Source organism: Syngnathus acus, chromosome 10, assembly GCF_901709675.1.
Source record: "Syngnathus acus chromosome 10, fSynAcu1.2, whole genome shotgun sequence".
In the NCBI taxonomy this organism is placed as follows: Eukaryota; Metazoa; Chordata; class Actinopteri; order Syngnathiformes; family Syngnathidae; genus Syngnathus; species Syngnathus acus.
Window position 1 is genome coordinate 22,036,605 of NC_051095.1, and position 25,230 is coordinate 22,061,834.

At 41.0% G+C, this 25,230-nt stretch overlaps 2 protein-coding genes across 4 annotated transcripts; both read left to right on the plus strand.

Moving 5' to 3' along the window:
- On the plus strand, positions 1-10,395 carry hdx (highly divergent homeobox). Of its 3 annotated transcripts, none has more exons than XM_037262079.1 (11): positions 1-142; positions 831-979; positions 1,898-2,044; positions 2,150-3,283; positions 3,361-3,411; positions 8,003-8,149; positions 8,304-8,505; positions 8,590-8,666; positions 9,239-9,337; positions 9,734-9,856; positions 9,944-10,395. In XM_037262079.1, the coding sequence occupies exons 2-11, from the start codon at positions 914-916 to the stop codon at positions 10,190-10,192; spliced, it is 2,295 nt and encodes a 764-aa protein (XP_037117974.1). In that variant the 5' UTR covers positions 1-142; positions 831-913; the 3' UTR covers positions 10,193-10,395. The 3 variants fall into 3 exon arrangements, 2 of the variants coding, with proteins under 2 accessions (XP_037117974.1, XP_037117975.1); XM_037262080.1 differs by having other exon boundaries at positions 8,590-8,663; XR_005099126.1 differs by lacking the exon at positions 9,944-10,395 and having other exon boundaries at positions 8,590-8,707; positions 8,970-9,337; positions 9,734-9,783.
- A 492-nt stretch (positions 10,396-10,887) lies between these two features.
- On the plus strand, positions 10,888-25,230 carry rps6kal (ribosomal protein S6 kinase a, like). Its single transcript, XM_037261917.1, has 22 exons — positions 10,888-11,194; positions 13,353-13,412; positions 13,486-13,602; positions 13,690-13,771; positions 13,866-13,946; positions 14,836-14,915; positions 15,468-15,574; positions 15,808-15,845; positions 16,113-16,255; positions 16,571-16,641; positions 17,883-17,971; positions 18,202-18,266; positions 19,116-19,218; positions 19,364-19,488; positions 20,631-20,750; positions 21,583-21,672; positions 21,768-21,926; positions 22,004-22,165; positions 22,301-22,377; positions 22,519-22,636; positions 22,857-22,997; positions 23,769-25,230. Exons 1-22 carry the CDS (start codon positions 10,961-10,963, stop codon positions 23,892-23,894), a joined length of 2,388 nt encoding a protein of 795 aa, XP_037117812.1. The 5' UTR covers positions 10,888-10,960; the 3' UTR covers positions 23,895-25,230.

Consider the following 25,230-nt stretch of genomic DNA (forward strand, 5'->3'; position numbering starts at 1 on the left):
CCCATTGGCCCCCTTACGTCGATACGTCACAATCATGATTAGAATTGATGATCGGACGGTCTGATTTCATTGTCTAGCAACGGGGTCCGTGGGAAAGAAATCTGCTTGAATTTAGGAGCTTCGTCTGAATTCGACACAGCAAGTATGCACATAATTTTACTTTTCGCTTAGTTGTCCCGCCAGGTTTTTGTTGCTATTTGCTCGAAGCCAGGGTCAGTCAAATGGCAGCGGTGAGGCACAGGAAATCTCGGCTTTGAAGGAAAAGTTGAGCTGCAGCTGTCCTTTTGGGAAAGCTTTGCTAATGCTAGCTCGCGTCTGCTGGTACAGACATGGCCGCTCGGGCCTTCAGGCTACGTTTAATGATCCCGTGCCTGCGTGCCGGTTACTGGATTTGTTTTCTATGTGCCCGTACGTGGCAAACTATAGATACACGCTCCCTGGGTGGGAGGTTTGTTTCTTAATCCTCGCGCAAGTGCCAAGTGGCGTTGCTAATTATCTCTGTTACGTTTCCCTATTCGCAGATCGCCTGGCAAAATAAAGCCGCTGGATGCTTATTGGTCGTGCAACAGTCCATGTGGCTTTTGGTGCGTGTGTTCGTTTAACCGCCTGAGATGGGTTTACTTAAGTTCTGTTGTTGTGCAGTACCTTTCTGCTGATACTCTGGAAAGCATCAGTCATAACCGCATGGGGACAACTACTTGATTTTGTTCTGTTGGGAGTAAGGGATGGACGGGGACTACTTTTTTTTTTAGGGGGGGGGGGGGTAATTTAGCGATGAAACTAGTAACTTTTCAAGTTCTCTGCTTTGGTCCCATCCCATTTCTCAACAGTGCGTCGGGTGCACTGAGAGGAGAAGATGTGGAGAGACGAGATGGTGACAACGTAAAGCCTCGGATGTTTTGCTGTGATCGGCATGGCAGCTCCTTTCCACTCCAACAGCAGCATGGATTCATGGCCACACAGACGTGGCCTCCAGGCTGTAAGTATTAATGCTTTTGCTGCTTTCATGCAATAATAATCACTAATAATAATGTTCTTAACACAAACCCCTTTTACAGAGGTTACTGGCACCTACCTATGAGAAACCAACGTTCACTTGGCTAAATTAGCATTTCATACTTTATTGTGGAAAAGGGGAGTTTTTTGCGTATCAGCCCAAAGTTTCTTTGCCAGGTTTCTGATTTTTTTGGCCTTGTATTTACCACAGGAAGGAACATAATAAATTACTCTGTTTACCGTTGATGACTGAGTAGTTTTATGTTATGAAATGAGTACCAGATCAGGCAAAAAAAATAAAGAGATCAAAGTGGAGTGCATTTACTATGCAGTATTTATTACGCAGTTTACCGTAAAAAAAAAAAAAAATCATTAACGGCATATACAATTTTGAACAAAGAAAAAAGTGAAAGAGCTGTCTGATGACCACACTGGCAGTCTCTCTCTTGACAAAGAGGAGCTGTGTCATGTCACATCCCCTGCAATGTAAACTGTTTACTTTAATGTAAAATCGGGAGATTAGCGGGTGAAACGACTGAGCGGGAGTTATGCGGGGGATAGGGTTGAAATTTGGGAGTCTTCCGCCTGTATTGGGGGTGTTGGCAAATATGGCCCATGTTAGAATGGCAGGTATAAAAATGTCTTGTTGGCTATAAAATGGAGTCCACAAAAAAGTGAAAGTGAATTACCCATTAAGTGTACCAGTGGACAGCATTGTGTTCGATTAGTTAGCATGTCCGCTTCACAGTGCAGAGGTTGTGGGTTCGAATCTAGGCTCCAGCCTTCCTGTGCGGAGCTTCAATGTTCTCCCTGTGCATGTGTGGGTTTTACTATGTACTCGGGTTTCCTAGATGGATGGACTGGTTGCTTTGCGACATCACTGTCTGTGATGGCTTCCTAGATGAACCTGCGGTCGGTATTCACAGTGGAACAGCAGATGATCCTGGAGCGTTACTATGATAATGGAATGACCAATCAAAGCAAGGCTTGCTTCCAGCTAATACTGCAATGTGCTCAGGAGGCCAAACTAGACTTCAGTGTTGTCCGGGTAAGGATATTGAGATGGCAACCAGTTTTCTTTGAGTGCCTTCATGTAACTTAGTTTCTGCAATGGTGTTTCATATGACTGATTGAATTGTACTTCTCCCTATAGACATGGGTCGGTAACAAAAGAAGGAAACTTGCCTCCAAGGGAGACCAAAATGGAGGCTTGTCTCATTCCTTACCGAGTCATGGACTTGCTGGGGGACTGTTGTCCAATCATCCGCTGGCTCATGGAGCTATGTCCAATCATGGTCTCTCTGCAGCAACATTGCTCCCAGCAGAACTTGCTGCCGTGCGGAATATACATAATCGCGCACACCTTCTCCCCACATCCTCCGCCTCTGCTTCTTCTCCCTCTTCTCTGAGCAGTGGGAACAACAATAATAATGACGTCCTTCACACAAGTCTCTACTCCCAGAACTCCAACCCTCGCTCTCGGCCAAAACCCACAGGCCCCATACAGTCAGAGACTGAGCTCTCAGCACTCCCTCCTTGCTCTTTAGTCAGCCAGGCTATGCAGAGCAGAACCAACAGCAACTCCTCATCTCTTCACTCCAAGCTTGTGTCACTCTCTCAGAATTTGCCTTCCCTCACGTCTTCTTCTGCATCTCTGGTCTATACTGCTGGAAGGGACATGAAATCAAGTGTGCCCGTCAGGGACATAGGATTGACTGCAGGGGTAGGAAGCCTACCTCCCAACCGGACCCAAACATTTGGTACTGCACAGACTCAGACATGGTCCTCTTCCCCTCAGCCCCAGGCTCTGCTTCAGCCCAGATCTGAGACTAATCCGCAACCACCACCACCACCCCTTGCTCCACACAAGACCCGTCTGGCCCTTCCTCTCCAAAACTCAAGTCCTACCTCAGAGCACACACCCTGCATCCAGCAGGTGTTCACTTATGCGGACAAGGGTGAGGGCAGCAGAATTAAGGCTGGACTAGGTTGTACTTTAAGTGCCCAGGAGATGCAGAGGCCAGTTTTACGCACTTTGGATACCAGTCATAACATCTCCATTGCCATGGAAACCGCAGATGAAGAAGATGAGTGGCAGAGGGAAGAAGAACTGGCCAATATGGCTGCTCAGAATAACATGCATCAGGAGCAGACGATGTCTTTGCTAAAAGGGAGCCCTGCTTTGACCATTGCCCACTCCCAAAATCTGCTGCTCAAGAGCAACTCAACTCATCAAGGCAGCTACTCCTTCACACAAACCTCGCTGTCTGGGGATGACAGCTCTCAGGTAGGAAAGGTTCTACGACGTCGTCAAGCTGTGTGACTTGAAAGCCTGACTCTGATTGGGTTTGTCTTTGTTTCTAGACTTCAGTCAGTGCCGCCACTTGGGTTGTCAGCAACTCCAGAAAAAGAACAGTGAGTTCTATTGTGCCAAATTCAGTGCAAAGAGTGCAACATGCACTCAATGGACACTTAATTAGGTATAGCATAGTTCCTCAAATAGTGACCACATATTGTGTGTATGTGTGCATGTATGTATATATACACGCACACACACACACATACACACAAACACAGTCGTGTTCAGAATAATAGAAATGTGATGTGACTCAAAAGATGAATCCATGTTTTTAGTATTTTTCTGTCTGAGTTTGTTTCCTGAATTTTTTATCTATATTATATTGAATACAATTTCTATTGTTATTGACCCGGTGTCTATTGCGATATACGTATATCGAAATTGAATTATTGTCTGGCCCTAGTTCCAAACCAGCAAAATTCACATTTTGGAGTGGCCTGCCGTTCCCTGGACCTAAATCCAATTGAAAACTTGAGGCAACATTAAAAAAACAAAAACAGTTTGTTAAGCAAAACCAAGAAATGTGATTGAATTGTGGAATGTCGTTAAAGAATCTTGGAGTAGAAGAACAGCCTAAAGGTGTCACAAGTTGGTTGACTTTCAGATGTGACGAAATCTTAATGCTGGCATATCATGGTTATAAATCCTTTTTTATTTTTACATTTTACTCATTCAGTCTATAAAGTGGAACAACGAAGCTTTTCTCTGAATTCCTAGTCACCATAGCATTATAGGCCCCTCTTTTACCCCTTTTCTGAGGAGCGGCTCAGAGCAAGTCATTTTGGTGCGGTCTTAAATGCAAATGAGATACTTAACACCTTGCTCCCTCCAGCCCGCAAATGTGCACCTCCCTTTCCGGTCAGACATATTTGTAATTTTCTTTTTAGCGGAAGTAGCATTTACTTGCACCACAAACCTTTTGATTGATTAAAAGATGTCAACAGCAGAAGACTTGTTTATACAACTATACATAACACGTAACAAAATAAATCCCCTCACAATATTTATGAACACGTCTTGTAAACAAGCACTGCAGTCAAGAAGTAAACTAATGTCAGCGCTAGCGTTAGCAAGAAGCTAACAAATGCATTTAACACATTATTGTGTTTCCCAAGAATAAAACAGCACCTTCGATGCAATTTATCTGATACAACTACTCAAAATACAGCCACAAGAAGTGAAAACAGAGCGCTTAGCACTAAAATCAGCAGAAAGACTGATGATAATGCTATGAAAACGAGGGCATAACAGACACTCAATAACCCATCCATCCATCCATTTTCTGAACCGCTTAATCCCCACGGGGGTCGCGGGTGTGCTGGAGCCTATCCCAGCCGTCATCGGGCAGTAGGCGGGGGACACCCTGAACCGGTTGCCAGCCAATCGCAGGGCACACAGAGACAAACAACCATTTGCACTCGCACTCACACCTAGGGACAATTTGGAGTCTCCAATCGGCCTACCAAGCATGTTTTTGGGATGTGGGAGGAAACCGGAGTGCCCGGAGAAAACCCACGCGGGCCCGGGGAGAACATGCAAACTCCACAGAGGGAGGGCCGGAGGTGGAAACCGAACCCGCACCCTCCTAACTGTGAGGCGGACGTGCTACCCAGTGCGCCAACCGAGCCGCCACACTCAATAATATGAAAGTGAAATATAGTTTATTTTTGTGTCATCTCAAGCGTACCGTATTACTGTATCCGTCGTTTCCATTGATTGAAGGAATAGAACTGTCAATGAAACAAAGTCAAAATCATTTTGTCCTCTATACTGACGAGATTTCTTAAACACTCATTCTTGAAGTGCTTTGTTCAGACAGGCAGGACTTTGCCCACAGATGTGGGAACTTCATCCTGAAAAATGAAACTTAACCAGGCACTTCTTTGAGGTTCTGATGCAAGGGGATGGTGTAATGAGTTGTGTGAATTAATGCATCCAATAATGAAACATTTTGATCTCTCTACTTGGGCCTCCTTGAGTTGTTTGGACTACAAAAGTCTCTCCCAGTAATAAAGATGGCGAATTTGCGAAAACCTTTGGCCACACCCATTACCTTGTTTGGTAGTGCCGCCCCAAAAACTGTGACGTAATGGATAAACGTAATAGAAAATCGATACAACTGAACGGAGTAAAACATATATCCCTAACATATTATGAAAGCATCTCTGCAGCACCTGGATTAGATTAAATATTTTACAATCCTGTAGACTCCAAGTGCACAATAAAATGTATTTAAAAACTAAAAAAGTGGATTTTCCATGATATGTCAATTGTCTATTATTCTGAACACGACTGCATATACTGTATACCATGAAGGGTGGGTTAGGGTTTTATGCTGAGGAGTCAGATACCAATTATCCATGAGTGAGATCACCCGATAGAGATATCAATCATGTGAATTATCTGTACATTTAAAAAAAAAATTAAAGCTGCTCACTAATGGTCATTTTTTAATATTGATTCATCTCTTTTTTTTTTGGTCATTGATGAATCAACCTGAAAAAAAAAACATTCTATTCAAATTTTTCATCCCTGTATTATACAAAAACAATACATTATCTCAAATTGACTTTGCAGAAAATGCACAAAAATATATTACCATTCAATTAGTGGTTTGGTCTTTAATGTGCAGAGTTAAGGAAAGGGGAGACAATGCAAGACTTTGCACTAGCTGGTCTCTAATTGACTGCAAGCTTTGAAACACATTAAACTGCGAGGTGCTCATTTTCTATAATCGGCAATGGCTCTTCGATCGGAGCACCACTAGACTATAATTGTGTGATATTACTCAGAAACTGGGTTGTAGAATTTAGGTCCAAACCTACAGTGTTCAATACATTTCTTAAACCATTGTACAATAGATCAGTGAGTCCCAACTCGGGTGTCATGGCAAGATTATCAGGGGTTTGGAGCAAAATGATCCAATTTCACGTTGTCTTTTTGACAGATTTAAAAGCACTCTCATTAAGGCTATCAAATAACGCCCACCCAATCCCTGCTGTAATTGATACCTTCCTTTATCTGCATTTGAGTAGCAACTTCGGTCACTATTTGTAGGAGTACAGTAATCTATGAGCTGTCTAATACAAAAAATGTCCTTAACAAAAACAATAATGCTCAAGTTTGATTGTCAGTTTAAGAGATACGTATGTATTGCCTGAAAAATGTGTTGTGGTTGCAATAAGGTTGAATTGTACCGAACTGTTAGTTTTAGTACTGTGGTTTAACAACTCACTTATGTAGTAAGAGGCTGAGACGGCATCTTAGGTTCGATTATCGCTTGACTTTGCTCACGACCTATTCCTCAACTACATTGCAGCAGCACCACCTAGTTGTCACAGTAGTAACAATACACCACAAGTATGTTAATAATAATTGGAAGATCTAAGCTGTTGCTGACAAGTCCTTCTACATTCTTAACCTCATTAACAATACCAAGCAAACTGAGCATTATTTTTTGTAAAGACAGATTTTTTTTACATGTACAACTCTGCTGTTCAGGTTTGATTCACATGACCAGTAATCTCTATCTATGTGAAAGGAAACAATACTGTTGAGAATAGTGTAATTGTTTTTCAACATTTTACATGAAGGGAGAAGTATTTACTGTACCTACTCTGATCAAGAAACAAGTGAATGAACAAGTATTCAGCACTGCTTCTCGGTAATACTTGTCAACAGTAACCACACTTTTTGCACAGAGATGCGGTAAATTCTTTTTTCTTTGTTTGCAATGGAGTTAAAACTTCACTGATCAACAGTGACTTTTAATCAGGGATGGCTTAATGTGTCCTAGAAAGCATTTTTCACACGGGTTTAAAAAACTTGCCCTGCGATTGGCTGGCAACCAGTTCAGGGTGTCCCCCGCCCACTGCCCAATGACTGCTGGGATAGGCTCCAGCACACCCACGACCCCTGTGGGGACAAGCAATATAGAAAATGGATGGATAGATGGATGGATGGGTTTAAAAAACGCTTACTTTTTTTTTTTCTTTTTTAGCACATCAGGATATTGAGATATTATTTGCATGGTTTTAAGTTTGATCTATAAAAGCTTGCACAATATGAATTTTACTATGCAGTAAATTTGTAGCTAATGACAGGGAAAATAATCCACATTTTACTCACAAATTAAATTTATCAGGGCTACACTTAATAAATATTACTAATAAATATATTACTATTTTACATAATATTATTGTTGGTACTATGAAAACCTGATGTGGTGGACAAAAAACGAAGGTATTTTCTGAAGTAGCACATGTTGAAAAGTTTTCTTGCATAACTGATTAAATGTTTGGAAAATATTTGTTGACCAGTGTTTAATTTTTGTCTATGTTTCAATTTCATCCTTGCTGAAACATGTTTCCCCTGTACATGTTGAGTTTCTCGCTTTCCTTTCACTGCTCATGTATGGAAAATGCTTTTTTTTTTTTTACATTGTTTGTGTCAGTTCTCATCAAGTTACAAAAGAAAACTTTTTGGTGTGCTTCAAAAAGATGTAGCATTATACTAACCTCCTCTTTTTTATTGAACTACCCTGATGTAAAGCATGGTGGTTCAATGGCTGATCTCCTCAGGATGTTTTCTGGGCTCTTGTCTAGTAACAGAATGTGCTCAGCATCTTTGTGCACATTGTGTGTTCAGTTGCAGGATCGCACCCAATTCAGTGATGGGGATATCATTCAACTGAAACGCTTCTGGGAAAGGGGCATGACCAGCCTGGGCTCAGTGTGCAAGGAAAAGATCACTGCCGCAGCAAACCAGCTCAATGTAGACACTGAAATCGTTAAGGTAAAAACAATTCTGGTTAAACCCAAATGTAAGGTGTCTTTCTTTTCCTGGTGTCTAGTACTTGAGACAATTGCAATTTGAGATAAATACATACGTACTGCAAATACATCTTTGTCACATACCACCGTATCTTTGCTTTGTCCCTGGCTGGCAGACATGGATCAGCAACAGACGAAGGAAATTCCGTCTCATGGGTATTGAAATACCACCGCCTAAAGGTGGGCCTGCTGTATTCACAAACACGAACTCCCCCAGAGGTGACTCTCCGGTGGCGTTTAGCCCTGAAGAAGATTGCCTCGGAACACCTGACCTCAGAGATGACTTGAATGATGGGGTATCTCTCTGCCTCTCTGAAGGTGGGGACTCGGATGCAACACTCGCATGGTTTATCTCTCTTTGAATTGTGGAACTCAGTCTTAATGCAAAGCTCTCACCTCCAGATAGCACCATTGACTCACACCAGAGAGATGAAAACGGAACAAATGTGACTGGTGCTGCGCTGCTGGCTAATAATGTGGTACTCCAATTCTTGCTCCATAGCGACTCTTTATCAATTCTGTAATTTTTACACTATCTTGGTTCGATCTTCATATGCAGACTTGGTGTGCTTCTTGAGTCAGTTTTATGTTTTATCGTAAGCACGCTGATGACAATATATTCACTTTTGAATAACTACATTCATTTTCATCTTGCCAGAGTACAAGTTAAGGCAAGAGAGATTGGTCTGTTAAAGTTATGCAATTTTCAGAAAGTATTAGGCCCGTTACTTGTTAGTTAATAAATACCGGCAGATACACACAAGGGCAAAATTGTTGGTCAGTTTCAAGTTATTTCACTGACCACTGTGGGGGTTTTCTTCCGTTAACAATTTTGTTTATATAGGGCCAAGGGTCATTTTATGTTTTATGTGGGAAGTTATTGTTGACTTATGTTTTGTGCTTTAATGTTCTTGTGTGGCATTTTTGTTGAAACGATGAAGAACTAAATTCCGTCATTATTCATAGGTGCGAAAACTTTTATAATATTGTTGATGCATAGTAAATCATTATAGCACAATGTGCTGATGACATACGTACATTTGTTTAATAGAAAGTTGAAGTGACTGATGGGGATGAAGAGGAAGACTGCGACGAGGGGGAAATGATGCCCTTAGATTTAGAGCAGATGCAAAGCCTACTTGAATTCAAGGTGAGGACACACATTGCATGCATGTGCCTTGTTATTCTCTGGCTCGCAGTTTAAGTATATTTGGCCCGTAAAGACAAATCGTGCATTGACTTTGTGTACTATACTAAAACTGCAAATTGTCTTCACTTGAAAATAAAGATGTTTCTCGCAATTTGTATTATCTTTTTAAAAATGTGAACAGTTCTTACTACTCTCTTTGAACAGTTCTTACTATTCAGTTTGTTGTGCTTATACTGTACATAACAGGAGACATTCATACATTGATTAGGGTTGACAGTCTTAATGGCCCTCCGAAGGAAACTGACGACAATGCGGCCCGCGACAAAAATGAAAGTGCCTCGTGTTGGTAACTGGTGTAACTTCAGCTGAAATAGTGTTGTTTTTTAAACTTTTCAGCATGAGGAAGTGCAGTTCTTGGAGAATGAGCTAGAGAACCAAAAACAAAAATACCTGGACCTTGCAAGCTTCACCAAGAGGCTGCTTTGTGCTGTGAGAAGTAAAGATGTGGAGAAACAGCAGGTACATTCAATAGTAGTAGGTTTAATTGCAATACCAACCTGAAAGTGTCAAGTGTTTTCTTTATGGTTTTACTGATTGTTTGTTCAGGAACTCATCGCCAGTCTACCTCAGCTTTCGGACCAGGTGTGGGACATGACCAAGGACAGAGGAACATTGCCTGATGTTGTGTCTGAAGAAAAGTCCTCCAACCATTGTATTACCATGACAAGTGGTGTTGAACACACGCAGGACCTGGCAAATAAAGGCTCCCCATTGAGGAACATTAAAGACAATAAAGTTACAGAGCCCTCTGCATCAGAGGAGAAAATGCAAGGAGTGCAAGAAAATGGGCAATGAGAACTTCTACACAAACAATTATTTGTAGATGCTACACGGAAATTTATTTTAAACTGGAGTTGCTAGCCATTCATCATTACAAACACATCCTCGGTGTCCAGTGCCTGTGGATTGAAGCTTGGCTCATTCAATTCATTTTTTATTGCACATCATTTCCCTTTCTCTGGCCAAGTCACAAAAAAAATAAAAGAACTTCCACCTGACGTGATTGTTTCTTACAAATATACAGTAGAGTTGTACTATATATCGTATTTTGTTCATGTCAGTGTAGCACAAAAGAGCGTTGACATCTCAATCGTGACATTCACTGGTGAAATTACAAGCATTGAGGGGGGAACATTTTTTTCAGGGATAAATTGTCTCTGTGGCCAAGAGCTTGCTGTGACCGGTCCGAAAGAGACGTATCCTTTTGCCTTGACTGTTATCTGGGAGAAAAACAGCTCGAGTGAAAGTGGATGAGCTTTAAGCTTCTTATTTTTTTCCACCAGGACATGAGATGGTCAGCATTTTCAACATTCAGCGTTAACTCCCAGGGATCAGAATCATCATGGATTGTTGTCAACAGAAAGCAGATGGGATACGTTTTGCGTCGATCATTAAGCCTTGCTTGCGAATCCTGTCATGTCGATCCGGTGCTTTGCGGTGGATTGGGGAAATCCTTAACTGAGTTGCGTCACAAGTACGTCAAGAAACTCATTCACTGACCAGTTACCACAGTAGCCGCCATATTCGCGGCTATGGCGGGGTAACGGTGTCGTTGCGGAGCGCATGGTCCCATCATTGACATCATCTACCCACGCAGTGACACCAAAGTCTCACCCTGATAGTGGTCCACGGTCAGCCACGCATCCCGCCCACCCCCGTGAACGACCGAGCTCAGTAGCCGGGATTTTACAGTGGGGGCAACATGTACTTTGGAGCGTGAGTCTAGGTGGACTACGATGCCTTAGATTTGGAGAGGAATCCTGGCACAACATGGAGATAAACAACGGAAGTAGTGAGGTGGGTTTATTTATTTTTACTTGCTCAAGATTGTTTCGGCTTTGTGGCCGAGTTGAGGTAGCTTGCCCTGGTTAAAGGTTACGTTCAATTCGTGTCACGATCTGCAGCGCATCGCGATGCATGCTAACACACTAGCTAATGCTAACAGCTGGGAATATGTTTATTTTTGTTGCACCGCCGTCTGGCGTTCTGTGTTGCAAAAATGTCCCGTCTGCCCCCCCCCCCCCCGTCCCCAAAAAACCAAGCATTTCGAGACAATGTCAGACTCGTAGTACAATGACGCGCAGTTTTCTTGTACCGTTTGTTGTCATACTTCTCAAGAGGAGTTTGCTGCTGTGCTAGCTTACCGCATGTAGCATTAGCATGTAGTTCGTGTGCGAAGTGACAGTTCCCTATCAGGTAACTTTCTCTTCTCTCTTATTGTATCCAATAAAAAAAAAAAATTGTGTTTTTACATATTTGCAAGTTAATATCTTTGAAGTTACCGCTCAGGGTTGCTCCCAGCACGAGTAAAAAGAGTGATGCTGTTGCATATAAACTTCCCGGTGTAAATTTACAAAATATTTTACACCATACTTTTACGCATGTTGTTGTTTTTTTCTTAACATTATTTACTAAGTATGCGTTATTAAAACCATATGTCGCGTTCTTTCAACCCGTTTCAAGCTGCGTTTCTAAACTGGGAACCAGTATAACATAAAAAAACGTGGGTGATTCTCAATTGTTGTCACCCTGGGACCCACAGCATCCTCCTGTTACAAAGACGCGACAGATTTGATAGGAGTTAGAGATTTAAATAATAAAAAAAAAGGCTCTGAAAACACATGTACAATATGTCAAACCTAAACGCATTTTCAGAACTCCACTGTTTTTGTTTACAGAATAGCTAGTCACTAGAGCACTGTCTTGATGCATATTGACAACAAAAAATGTGTGTAATCACTGCTTGTCAGTTGTGCATACCTTTTACAAACGGCACTGATGCAATGTATTGTAAATGAGGCACACTGACAGCTGACTAAAGCAATGAAGTAAACATGTAGATTAGCCACTTTAACTAATCCACTTTGCATCAGTTTTGGATGGTGGAAGACATTCAAACGTGTTCAAAAAGACTTGGTATTTTCAAAATGATCAATTCCATGTTTGAAAATGGCAGGAAAAAGGCCTGCCATGCTGCAAGTGTAGGCTGCATTCTTGTTACAAGCTGTGATGAGCCACATCAGATGTGGGAGTGAAGATGCATGTGTGAATGATGTCCTGGCTTTAGCTGTAGCCAGCATGTCACACTTCAGGCTCCACAGATGCACCGAGACTTGCATTTTAATATTGCAGCGTTATAGATTGCTTCAGAGTTCTTTCATCTCGTGTATTTTAAAGGTTAAAGCTAGTACAACATTCTGTAGTTCAATCCAATTGGAAAGTGATTTGTTGGCCTCCGTTCTGTGGATGTCAGTGAGTGTACGTCAGTGGCTCCACCCACTGAGTGGTCTTGCGTAGTGGTATGACTCATCCTCTCTCTTCAGAGGCTTGATGGAATTCAACACACACAAACACATTAGACTGAATACATCATGCAGTAAGCTTCATTTCATAAGTGAAACCTGCAAAATCTCTGCAGCACTTGTCTCTTGACAATAATTTCATTTACATGTACACGTTTATAAATTTGTGTACACATTTGATTGGCTTTTAAGTTATTTACATTGCATTATGTTTTACATATTTGTCTGAGAAAAACAAAGCGCAGTTCTCTGGTGTCAGTCATTAATAATAAATGCGTTGTTATTACCATGTATCAGAGCGACATCATTAGAAAGAGGCCACATAGGAAATGCCAGGCATCACAAGAGCCATGCTGTGTCCTCTCTGGTCAGGAATTATAGACTGGTAATTACAAGAGAGCTATGCTGCTGTATAGGATGTGCACTTTTCGAGCACGGATTCCATACTGTTTGTCAACAAACAGAACTTCATGTTGGTGAAAAAGCTCTGTTATTGCATGTGACTCATCGTTTTCATCTGTTGATTTGCTCATCATTCACGTGGGTGTGTTGGAGCCGCAGTTCTGTTCAGTTGAAAGCACGGATTCACAAGCTTTCCTCGAGTTTAGCTTTTTTTCGGACTCCTATGATCTAATTTGTTTTTGCGGCTGCAGGTCAATGGACATCAGATCATGGATGAGCCCATGGAGGAGGGAGAGTGTTACACGCACTGTGTAAGTAAGGTCTCAATGTATGTAGACTGGCATATGTGAAACTGGTTTCGCTCACTTGTTCCTGTGTGTGCAGGATGAAGGGACATACAAGGAGATTCCTATCACTCACCACGTAAAAGAGGGCTGTGAGAAAGCAGATCCATCACAGTTTGAGCTCCTCAAGGTCCTGGGTCAGGGCTCTTTTGGCAAGGTGAGAACACATCAAGTCAAATCTCTAGCTCACTCGCGCTCTCTCTATTGCTCTGTTCATCATCCTAAATTGTTCTTCCCAAACCAGGTATTTTTGGTGAGAAAAATTGTGGGTCCAGATGCTAGTCAATTATATGCAATGAAAGTTCTAAAAAAGGCATCATTGAAAGGTAATGTGACTTTTTACAAAGCCCATAGCACAAAAATGTGTGTTCTGTTGTTGTCAGTGTTAAGTTTAATCCGTGACTGCACTCCTGTGTACAGTCAGGGACAGAGTTCGCACCAAGATGGAGAGAGACATCTTAGTGGAGGTCAATCATCCCTTCATAGTGAAATTGCACTACGGTAAGAAAATGGAAAACCTGTTCATGGGCTAACATTTCAGTCTCAAGATGTGCAAATCTGACATTTTCTGATATTTTATTTTGTGTAGTTTCGTTTTCTTTCCAAAAGCTCTGGTAAATGTAATGGGCAGTTAAAATGAGGAATTTTGGAAGGTTGTGATATTCAAGTAAAAATAGAAACATTTTGTTTCGTTGAAGTATGTTATTGAACATTCAATACTTGCATTGAAGAACAATAACACGATGTTGTGTTAAATATTATTCATTCCTCTAACACTACCTATTCAAAAAAAAAAAGAAATGCATCCCCATCCGAAAAGACCAACCCAAGCCCCATTCAAAATTGTAAGTGAAAAGAGAACCTCTTCTTCTTCAAAATATAAAAAATTAAATAATCATATGTAATAAAAATTAAATAAAATCTATTTTCTAGGAATCATCTCTGCATGTAATGCAATGTACAGTGCATGTAGGGAGAGTGGTTTCAATAGCCCTGCAGTAAGCAGTGTACAATGTGCATTTGATTGAGGAATAGTTTTTGAATGAAATCTGTCAGTTTTTGTCAAGATTATGCTAAAATGTCTTGGTGTTGGATTATGTCAAATAAAGTTCCCCCAAAAATGCAATTTATATCCCTGTGCGACTTAAATGCTTTTTGGTTTTTTTTCCCTCTTTATTATGCATTTTATGGCTGGTGTGACTTATACTCCGAAGTGATTTATAGTCCGGAAAATACGCTACTTTTGGGACTTAGAAATTAGGTTTTAATTGTCTATAACCTTATCACCATGTTTACGTTGATGTAAGTGCACACGTGTTTGCTGTGCGTATGTGCAAAGTAATAGTTCAATAGTGTGCTTGTGATTTAGAGTGTTTCCTTGCCTCTGCAGCCTTTCAGACGGAAGGGAAACTGTATTTAATACTGGACTTTCTCAGGGGAGGAGATGTATTCACTCGCTTATCCAAAGAGGTAAGCACACGTATGTCCTGTTGCTCTACGTCTTATTTTACTTTAAGCTCTACTATCTGATGTTTTTATTTCTATTTGAAGAGCAACATAGAAAAATACAAATATTCTTCAAACTCTAAGGAATTGCTAAGATTGCTAGTGTGAAATGGGCGTACGTTTAATGTTCATCAACTGCCAAGTCATGTCTCCTTGGTTCGTCTTCACATTTAATCATTGTATGAGTGGCATTCCTGGTGAAACACGCAAATGCTTTCAGCTTTTCAAATATGAATTGCTTGTCAGCTCATGGCCCTGATCAACTCTTTTCAAGGGGTTTCACTATGGGAACTTAAGTGACGTACGGTTGTTCTCCTGACAGAGCTTTTGTAAAAGCATCACTCAGAAACAAAGCTAGAGCTGCCGGCAATGTAAAAGAATGCAGTTACCTTCTTCAAATGTTCAGTCTGTGACAATAATACTCCTCGCCTTGTTGGTACTCACTCATATGTATCTGTTTGCCACACAATTGTCCTCATCTGAGTTCTGAAAGTAAATCTGTCTAGTTCTTAACAGGTTATGTTTACAGAGGAAGATGTGAAATTCTACCTTGCAGAGCTGGCCCTGGCCCTTGACCACCTGCACAACTTGGGCATAGTTTACAGAGATCTCAAGCCAGAGAAGTACGAGACCTCACTGAACTTTCACACACTAGCACTTACCATAGCCTTTAATTTCATAAAGATTCACAGAGTGTTTTTGTTGCATTAGAACCTCATAACCTCAAGCCCCAAAATTCAAGAGTAAGATTTGCACAAAATCCTCAGCTGGGGATTTTCAGTCATGAACACTTTTCACTGTGTTAAAATAATGTTTTGTATCTTTCCATCATGGGAAAATGTGCTCTTTCCCCCAGTATCTTACTTGATGAAGCTGGACATGTAAAGTTAACAGGTATGTTTTTCACTGTGTAGCCGTGTAACAAAGCATCCTCTGCGAATTTAGGAAGTAGGATGTCGCAAAATAAGAATAGTTTGAAAACATTCTTGTTTACAGAAATGTTCAAAATGTCATTTAGTGCACTGTTTTTTCACTTTTACCTTACAAAATATTTTTTAATGCTCTTAAAAGGAAATAGTCACAACCTGTACACATTTATGTGGGGGCTGTCATGATTGAGTTTTTTTTCGATGAGACATAATCGAATGTCATTGTGTACAGACTTTGGCCTGAGCAAAGAGTCAGTGGATGCTGACAAGAAGGCGTATTCTTTCTGTGGTACGGTGGAGTATATGGCCCCTGAGGTGGTCAACAGGAGAGGACACACACAGAGTGCCGACTGGTGGTCACTGGGTGTACTAATGGTACGGGGGCTCCCTCAATACGCAAACATGAGCTCATGATCTTTAACTAGACTTGTCAATTCCTAACCAGGGCCCCAGAACATGTAGTCATTAATTGCCAAAGCATCAAATATTGAACATTAGTGTGAAAGCACACAACAGAAGATAATCTCAAATAGCAAATGACTCAAAATGCCCTTTTTCAAAACAAAAAAAAGAACAATAAAATCACAGTTCTGCCTTTAAAACAAAGATGTTTTGCAGAGTTAACTTGTTTTGACTCATTGAGTTATTGTACACTTATTTTATTGCTTTTGCTTTCTCTTATGTTTGCAGTTTGAGATGCTGACGGGGACGTTACCGTTTCAAGGGAAAGACCGCAATGAAACCATGAACATGATTCTCAAGTGAGTTACACACTAATGCAACTGCTCGAATAGAACTCTAACAATGAACAATGATAAGATGATGTCAGTTCTATTTAGTGTTCCCAACACAAGTGTTGCATAACTTTTCTACCAGATATTAATTCACAATAAATGGAAAAGAATTGATCCTGAACGTCAAGTGGCCACAAATTCTCATTTTCTGAACACCCCCAATTTTAATGCAGCGGTATCTTGACCAAGCTTTGATAGCATTACAGTTGCAGTCAACAGTAATCATTGCCTCACACATTGCAGGCATTTTTGTATTTTGCTCTGAATTAGCCCTCTGTATGGGTCCAAAAATACAGAAAACTGCTTCCGACAAATTGCGATGACTGACTTAGCATTTTCTAGTGCCGCTTTTGAAAGACAGGTGCTCACCGCCACGAGGAATTATGCCAATATTCTGCAAGCAAAAAATGAGAGGGAGCGGCAAGAACCTTTTCCACTCATTTAAAACAAAATCATCATGACATTGTTTATAAAGCAATGCAATTTTTGAGGTTCTAAATGGAATCATCTGATTTGAAGCCAGTCATGGAATCTTGCGATATCACTTAAGATAAAACTCCTATTAATTTAGGATTACTTTGTCTCTGGGTCATTCAGCGCACCAGCCTCTCCCAGGGCACTTGTTTGGGCGTGTTATCCCAAGTTTCAAATGCAGTGTTACCCAAGATGGGCATATTGCATGCATGAGTGACTAATTGATTCAAACAACAGCAGTTATTTGTTTACCCCAAATGATCAGAGAGATTTTATTTTTGTTATTTTCTAATTCCATCAATTTAAATTTCATTTGTGCTGCCCTTCCAGATTTTCAATGGTAAAAATCATCAGAACTGCCCTAAAGTGCAAAATCCTCTTTTACATATGGCGGTCTCCAACACCTTTATACCTGTTGACGACGTTACGAGCAGTCCATTATAGTGGATAGGCAATGTCGCTTCCATTATTTGAAATCTTTAGTAAAAGATTTGTCTTATTAAGTGGGCAATTAGTGGCCCTGGCCACAATCAGAGTGGCCCCTAGATCATTGTGCCAGTGCCGGACCAGTTTTAAGTTGTCATAATGCCGTTCACCACAAGAGGGGAGACATCACACATGGTAGCGCTTCACCCGACCCTAAGGGAAAATTAGGTGACAAAAGGTCAACCGTTTTCGTTGGACAGTGGTGTAGTGGTGGCATATTTACCTTTTTCTTTTTTCCCCCCCTTTAGAGCAAAGTTAGGAATGCCTCAGTTCCTTAGTATAGAAGCCCAGAGTTTGCTGAGGATGCTGTTTAAACGTAACCCAACAAACAGATTAGGTAAGTAATCTTGCAATTTAGTGGTCAACCTATAAAACTACCACACCTGACTATTTTTTGCGCTCAAGGAGAAAGTCTTCTTTTCAAACATGAACTTAACTGCTGGCATTTACTTCAGTTATGTGCAGAATATTGCACAAAGAACAACTTGTGAAAGTATTGATACTGTTTAAGGAGTACCGCTACATCGTGCCCGCTTTACTGAAGGCTTATATGATCTTTGTCTTAAGGGGCCGGACCTGACGGTGTGGAGGAGATCAAACGGCATGCTTTTTTCTCCACCATCGACTGGAATGTGGGCACACATGCACACACACACACACACACAATCATTTTTCATTTCCCACCTACTCGCACTAATACACATGTAACTGCAGCTTCTGTTGAAGATTCACACTTCACAAACATTCAGTTTTGTCATTCATTTTGGCCGTGCCAGCACTGTATGTGTGCATCTGGGCATTTGGCCAGTTCTGGCTGTGTGTGATCTAATAGCTCTGCATGAGTGTTCATTAGCCAGCAGGCTGCTGGTGGCTGGACACCATTGTAGAGGAATGGGAGCAAGTTCAATAACGAGGGATATTGGCCTTTCTTTCATGTGTCAGATGTGTCAGAAAGGTTCCAGGACTGGTGTAGCAAAATATATATTTTAAACCAAAATGGCAAGATTTCCCCTTTAATATGGACCAGACGATAAACCAGCACATCTACAAAACAGGATTGTATGATGCATAAAACCAGTATTTTTCAATAAGGGGCAGGGGTATGCAAAAAAAATTTAAACATCTAATAATTTATTTCCAGGATGATAATTTAATAAGCATGTCAATTAAAGGGTACACTTCCACACGTATGAACACGTAAGGGCGTTGATTTAAAACAACAGTATGTTTGGAAATTCACTCTGAAGCCCCTGCTCCGGCAGTATATTTTTGGTGCATTCCGAATAACCAAACCGCCGCTTTGAACAAGGCTCTGAATTTCTGAACCGGAGCACGTCCGGAACATATTTCCTAACACACCCTATTTCTTATGACACCTGTCTTGTAATTTTTCTAATTCACGTATGCCCACACATTACAAACAGTCTATGGGAAGGGTTTGATCCCTAATATCTAAAATGGACAAATGTGGCCCCCATCAGAAACTGTTCAGGAGAGAGCTACAGCCCCCGTTCAAGCCGGCGGCAGGTAAACCAGATGACACGTTCTGTTTCGACCCAGAGTTCACTGCAAAGACACCTAAAGGTAAATATACAAATACACTCTCACTCAGTCTAAGCTTGTTAGGTTGAAAACTATCCTGCTTTGTGTTTATACTTGTCACTACATAATTTATTGTGTTAGAATTCGTAGTCTTTTTTTTTTTTTTTATGCAACTTGTTTCTTTTAGACTCCCCAGGTATCCCTCCCAGTGCAAACGCCCACCAGCTCTTCAAAGGCTTCAGTTTTGTTGCTCCAACGCCGATGGATGAAAACAAGAGTTCCCCACTCCTTAGTATACTCCCGATAGTTCAGGTAAACTCAATCCCACTTGTATAGCTGCGTAAAAGGGTCTCGAGGTTTGAGAACACCACAAAGGCGTGGGACACCCTGAACTGGTTGCCAGCCAAATCACAGGGCACACAGACGAACAACCATTCGCACTCCCACTCACACCTATGGCCAATTTTGCAGTGCTCAATCGGCCTACCAAGCATGTTTTTGGAATGTGGGAGGAAACCAGAGTACCTTGAGAAAACCCACATAGGCACAGGGAGAACATGCAAGTTCCACACAGGGTGGTGGAATCGAACACGCAACCTCTGAACTGTGAGACGAACTTGCTAACCAGTGCTCCACCATGCCACTCCATAAAAAAACATAAGTAACAATAATTGAAATTAGATACAGGTCATGTATACATAATACAAAACCAAATAAGGTGTATTATAAAGCATGATAAATCCATTCAGCTTTGATGAATGAGTTTTGGATTTAAATACTCGACAGTGAATGTACACCAATACAATAAATTTAACATTTGATCAAACTGTGTTTCTTATCAAAATGAATAGCACTTGTACTGTTTGTAGTTACAAAATTAAAATATTGTGTTGCGGTAGACATGTTTTGCATTTTTTTCACAATTTCTAAGTTCCCAGATGTCGTAATAACAAGTTTGTGGCATGATTTCAATGATCGAGAATGATCTATTTTGGTTTTATTTTTTATTTGTGAAGTTTTTAAGAGGTGTACAATGCAACATTGCTCCATTTTTTTTTTTTTACACATGCTGCAAAGGAAGGTAAACCGATGTGAATGGATATACAAATGCGCGGGCACAATGCATTTCCAGTTTCGATTTGTTTTTCTTTAGTTATATATTCCTCAATGCCTCGCTGTCAGTTGTGTGCCTGGTGTTGACAAAGTTACTGTTGCAGTGAAAAGTACAGATTTTTGTTTACTTTTTCTTTTTTTCTTTTTTATGAAAACATATTTTGTGGTGAATAAAAAATACTTTTGGACCAGAGACAAGCCAAAGAAAGACACAAAACTTTGAGTGGGCAGGCACTCCAGACATGTTTAGATACAAGACACTAAAAAGTATTTTCCTTTGATCACAGTTAGATAACACATATACACCAACCAATGAGATGTAAATACCTCTTTTCTTTCAGATGCATGCGGGGTCCAAGTTTTTGGATCTATACGAGCTGCAGGAGGACATCGGAGTTGGCTCCTACTCCATTTGTAAACGCTGTGTACACCGAGTCTCTGCCATGGACTATGCTGTGAAGGTGACCATTCACTGACATTTGAACTACTGCCAAAATATATTTTGCAGCCAGACATCAACTTTAGTCATATAAGATGTTAAGATGCATATTTATCTTTTTCCATGTTTTGTGCTCCTACAGTAAGTAGTTGGGAGATTCACTGCCATGGCTAAACACAATTGAATGTGATATTTTCATGAATACTCATTTCATTAATGATTCATTAATACTTTCCCCATAAAATTGCAATTGTTCTTCAAAGTTCATGTGAACATCTCTACTTATGTCAACTTCAAACGCCCGCAGCAAATATTACAACAGTCGGTCGGCTTCAATATATTGAATTCTATTAGCAAAACATCTTCCTTGCCACTCTACAGCTTGACAAAACATACTAGTTACTGTCCATAAAATGCAAAATATTGCAGCGATCCTTTTAATAATTTCAAAACGCGATATTTACTAGTCCCACTCGCCTACAAACAATACCCAATGTTATTGTGGCATTCACCCAGCGAATCTTCTCCAGTGGTTCAATGCAGGCACAGAGCACAAAATTCAATGCGAGTGTTGCAACGCGCTTCGTGCATGAAATGAAAAGGAGCACATGTACAACGTGCCGCAAAAGGTACATTCGTTAGAACATTTTGCCATTTTCACCCTCAAGTATCCTCGGTTAAACCGGCCCTTAAAGTTCAGTTTTGGTTTATGCTGCCCTCTGTTGTTTTTGTAAATCTGATGAACAAGGCCAGCTTTCCAGCAGAGGGCAGCACAACTGTTCAAATTATCTCACCAGGCACCCGTGAAACAATAATAGAAATGCAAACTATTTGATTGTTTTTCTATGTCACAGATTATAGACAAAAGTAAGAGGGACCCCTCCGAGGAGATTGAAATCCTGATGAGATACGGCCAACACCCTAACATCATTACTCTCAAGGATGTCAGTACAATATTTGTTGTATTAGTATTTCATCATACACAAGTCATACTTAGCCATACATGGTGACAGGGACTTGCTACGTGTGATTGTGTCAGGTGTACGATGAGGGCAGGTATGTTTACCTGGTGACGGAGCTGATGAAGGGGGGAGAACTGCTTGACAAAATCCTCAGGCAGAAGTTTTTCTCTGAGCGAGAGGCCAGTGCCGTGCTTTACACCATCACTAAGACTGTTGACTACCTCCACTGTCAAGGGGTGAGGAAACACACACACACACATCAAGCTGTGACAAGCTCACCAATCATCTAATCTTTTCAACTCATCTTTGTCAGGTAGTGCACCGAGACCTGAAGCCCAGCAACATTCTGTATATGGACGACTCTGGGAATCCAGACTCAATCAGGATCTGTGACTTTGGTTTTGCAAAGCAGCTTCGAGGGGGCAACGGCCTACTCCTCACACCTTGCTATACCGCCAACTTTGTGGCTCCAGAGGTGAGCCAGATAGAGGAGAACTACCACTTGAGCTGTTCAGAATGTAGTCTAATGGGATGCAGTGGATGAGGAAGTCAGTAATTTACATCTGAAATACTTCAGTCTCTGATTGTCTTTACATGCGTTTGTGTTTAGGTACTAATGCGGCAAGGTTATGATGCAGCCTGTGATATATGGAGTCTTGGAGTTCTGTTATATACAATGTTGGCTGGGTAAGGCCGAAACAGGATACATAGTGTTCTCCATTTGAAGACACTCATACAGAACCCATCCTGGGGTTTATGAACACAATAGTCGTGATTCTAAATATAGCTTTTATTAAGTTCTTAATGCTTTATTAATCCTTTTGTCAGGTACACACCGTTTGCAAATGGGCCAAATGACACACCAGAGGAGATTCTGCTTCGAATAGGCTCTGGAAAGTTTTCTTTGACAGGCGGTAACTGGGATACTGTGTCAGACACCTCAAAGGTAACATGGTCTCTCTGACATCTACTACATTGGTAAATATGTCACTTTGTGTCATTTATGGGTCAAGTTAAAATAATAATCTGACTTGTAGTTTTAGTGTTTAAAGTACGACAAGTTACTACTGTAAGGGATTCAGTGTGTTTCTATTATTAGTATTATTTGTGCTAACATTTTCTAAAGGCTGATTGTTTAAGCAGCTGGGTGTGCTTACGTGTTGCAGGACCTCCTGTCTCACATGCTCCATGTGGATCCCCACCAGCGATACACAGCAGAGCAAGTTCTAAAGCATTCCTGGATTTCCTGCAGAGATGCACTTCCACACTTCCAGCTTACACGCCATGATGCACCACACCTCGTCAAGGTGAGGGCAACATCCTCTCACTGATCTAGGCCAAGCCTCCTCAGGGATGAGAATTTTCCACGGCTCCGCGGATTTCTGTGTTTTTTTCCGTCGAAAGTATTATTTTCGTGAATCGTGTAAATCCGTTGGACAATTATTTTTTTATATATGGGGGGAAACGGCCGGCCAGCTGGCCGGGCAACGTTAGGCTCGGCGACTCGCGAGCATTCCCCCGCCCGCCGCGACGGCATATATATGGCTTTGGCATTTTTCTACGCAACAGTAGCAGTGTTTGCTCCTGGCTACCGTCAGTTTCTTTTGCCTCCAGCTAACATTGTGACATCATTGTGAAGTAGGCTGTGAAGGTCTCTATAACCATGACATTAGAGATGTTGTGTGCCATAATGACCATTTATAACTCAGTAATTCGGCTCCTTAAATTAAACCCACATCTCTGCCAACCATTTTTGTGGAATGTTCATCTATTTGTTGGTAAGCAGTCTTCTCTCTCATTCATGATAATAAACTAACAGGGCAGGTACCGTTCTTATCAGGGGCTGAACAGTTTTATCAGTGCCATAGTGACTCAAGTGGTGAAAATAAAAATGATTTATCTGCAACTCTATACAGATCCTCACCTAAATGAACCCACTGCTCCTGCATATTTCTGTGGAAGTGTGTGTTTTTTATTCATAATCTATCCAGCTGCATTGAGCAGTTGGATACGTGTTTTCCAAAATATAGAGAAGTGTTTGTGAGTAGTAGCTAATGTCTAATGTCCTTTCCTTACAGGGAGCCATGGCTGCCACTTATTCAGCGCTGAGCCAGAAGACAAGCCAGCCCGTGCTAGAACCTGTGGCCGCATCCAGTTTAGCCCAGCGACGCAGCATGAAGAAACTCACCTCAACAGACATGTAGAACCACATCACATAAACATACAGGGAGCCTATGCTACCATTTTGACCTCACTCATACGGACTGAAGAAGTGGCCAGTTAAAGCTACCGTCTCCCTTTTTAACGTATTTATTTGACAAAACACACGCACGGCTCCGTGCATATGCCCACTTGATGAGGCTCCTATGCGAAGACATGGGCTCAAAAGCAAGACTAGAAACTTGTATCTGTTACTGCTGGGGAGACAGACTTGTATTTATTTCCACAGCTTTCATATGCACTTGCCCTCCTCGCCTTTCATTCTTTCTTCTCCAGGAAGAAACGCACCAGCTGATGTTTTCCTTCACTGTGATTGGCTGATACAATGCTGCTTCGCTAAACTGTGCCCCGACCCCCTCCCACTGCTCTTCATCTATGTTCTGCCATACTATCTGCCTCGGTTCTTTCTCCTTCCTTGATTGCATTTGCTCTCTTCTTTTCTCCACAATATGGAGTAAAAGGTCCATGCGCGAGAGTGCTGGCAAGATGATGTTGACTGAGAGATGACCACAAATTGTTTGCTGACTGGAAGCTTACCACAAGCAAAATGCTTCTTTTTGACATATTGCTAAATCGTACAGATCAAAATCATGTTCTAGGACTTTTGGCAGTATAAATGCATGTGTGGAAAGATGCTGTATTTTGTTAACCTTTAATTCATGTTTGTGATGCTTACAATGTATCTAAAGAGGTTACAAAATGGCTGCAGGTGGACAAAGTATCTTGAACTGAATGTGAAACAGTGTGGTGACAACAGAAGTTCTTAGTTGCACATATACATATTAACTTGCTAATTTATTTGGGTACACCTGGATTAAACTAATACAGTGGCCTCTGCTCATAAGGTTATGACTGCATCTGTTTCAGAGAGGTAATGTTTTCTTTAAATGCGCAATGATCTATATTTTTTTATAAATGGATAAAATATCAGCACCAAATTTCGGCAAGTAAACCTCTACCTTTGAAAATGAGACTGAAAAACGGATCAAAATAGTCCTTATAAATATTTATTGACATTTGTTTGATCTGTTTGTACCTAGTACATTTGCAATTGATTGCATCCATTGTATCTTAATATGTGCAGTGAAGATTCTGAAGATGAAGAGCACGTGTGGGAGCTGTATTGGGAATTCTCTGGGGGAATGGAATGCACCTGTTAAACCAGAGAGGCTGAATCAAAAAACATAAATTCCATAGATATCTCTTTTAAAGACATTGTGGAAATTGTATGATATTGTATTTATTTCATTTGATTTTTAAGATTCTATTTTTCTTTCAAGTTCTGTATATATTGACATTAAAGATCATTATTGACATTCA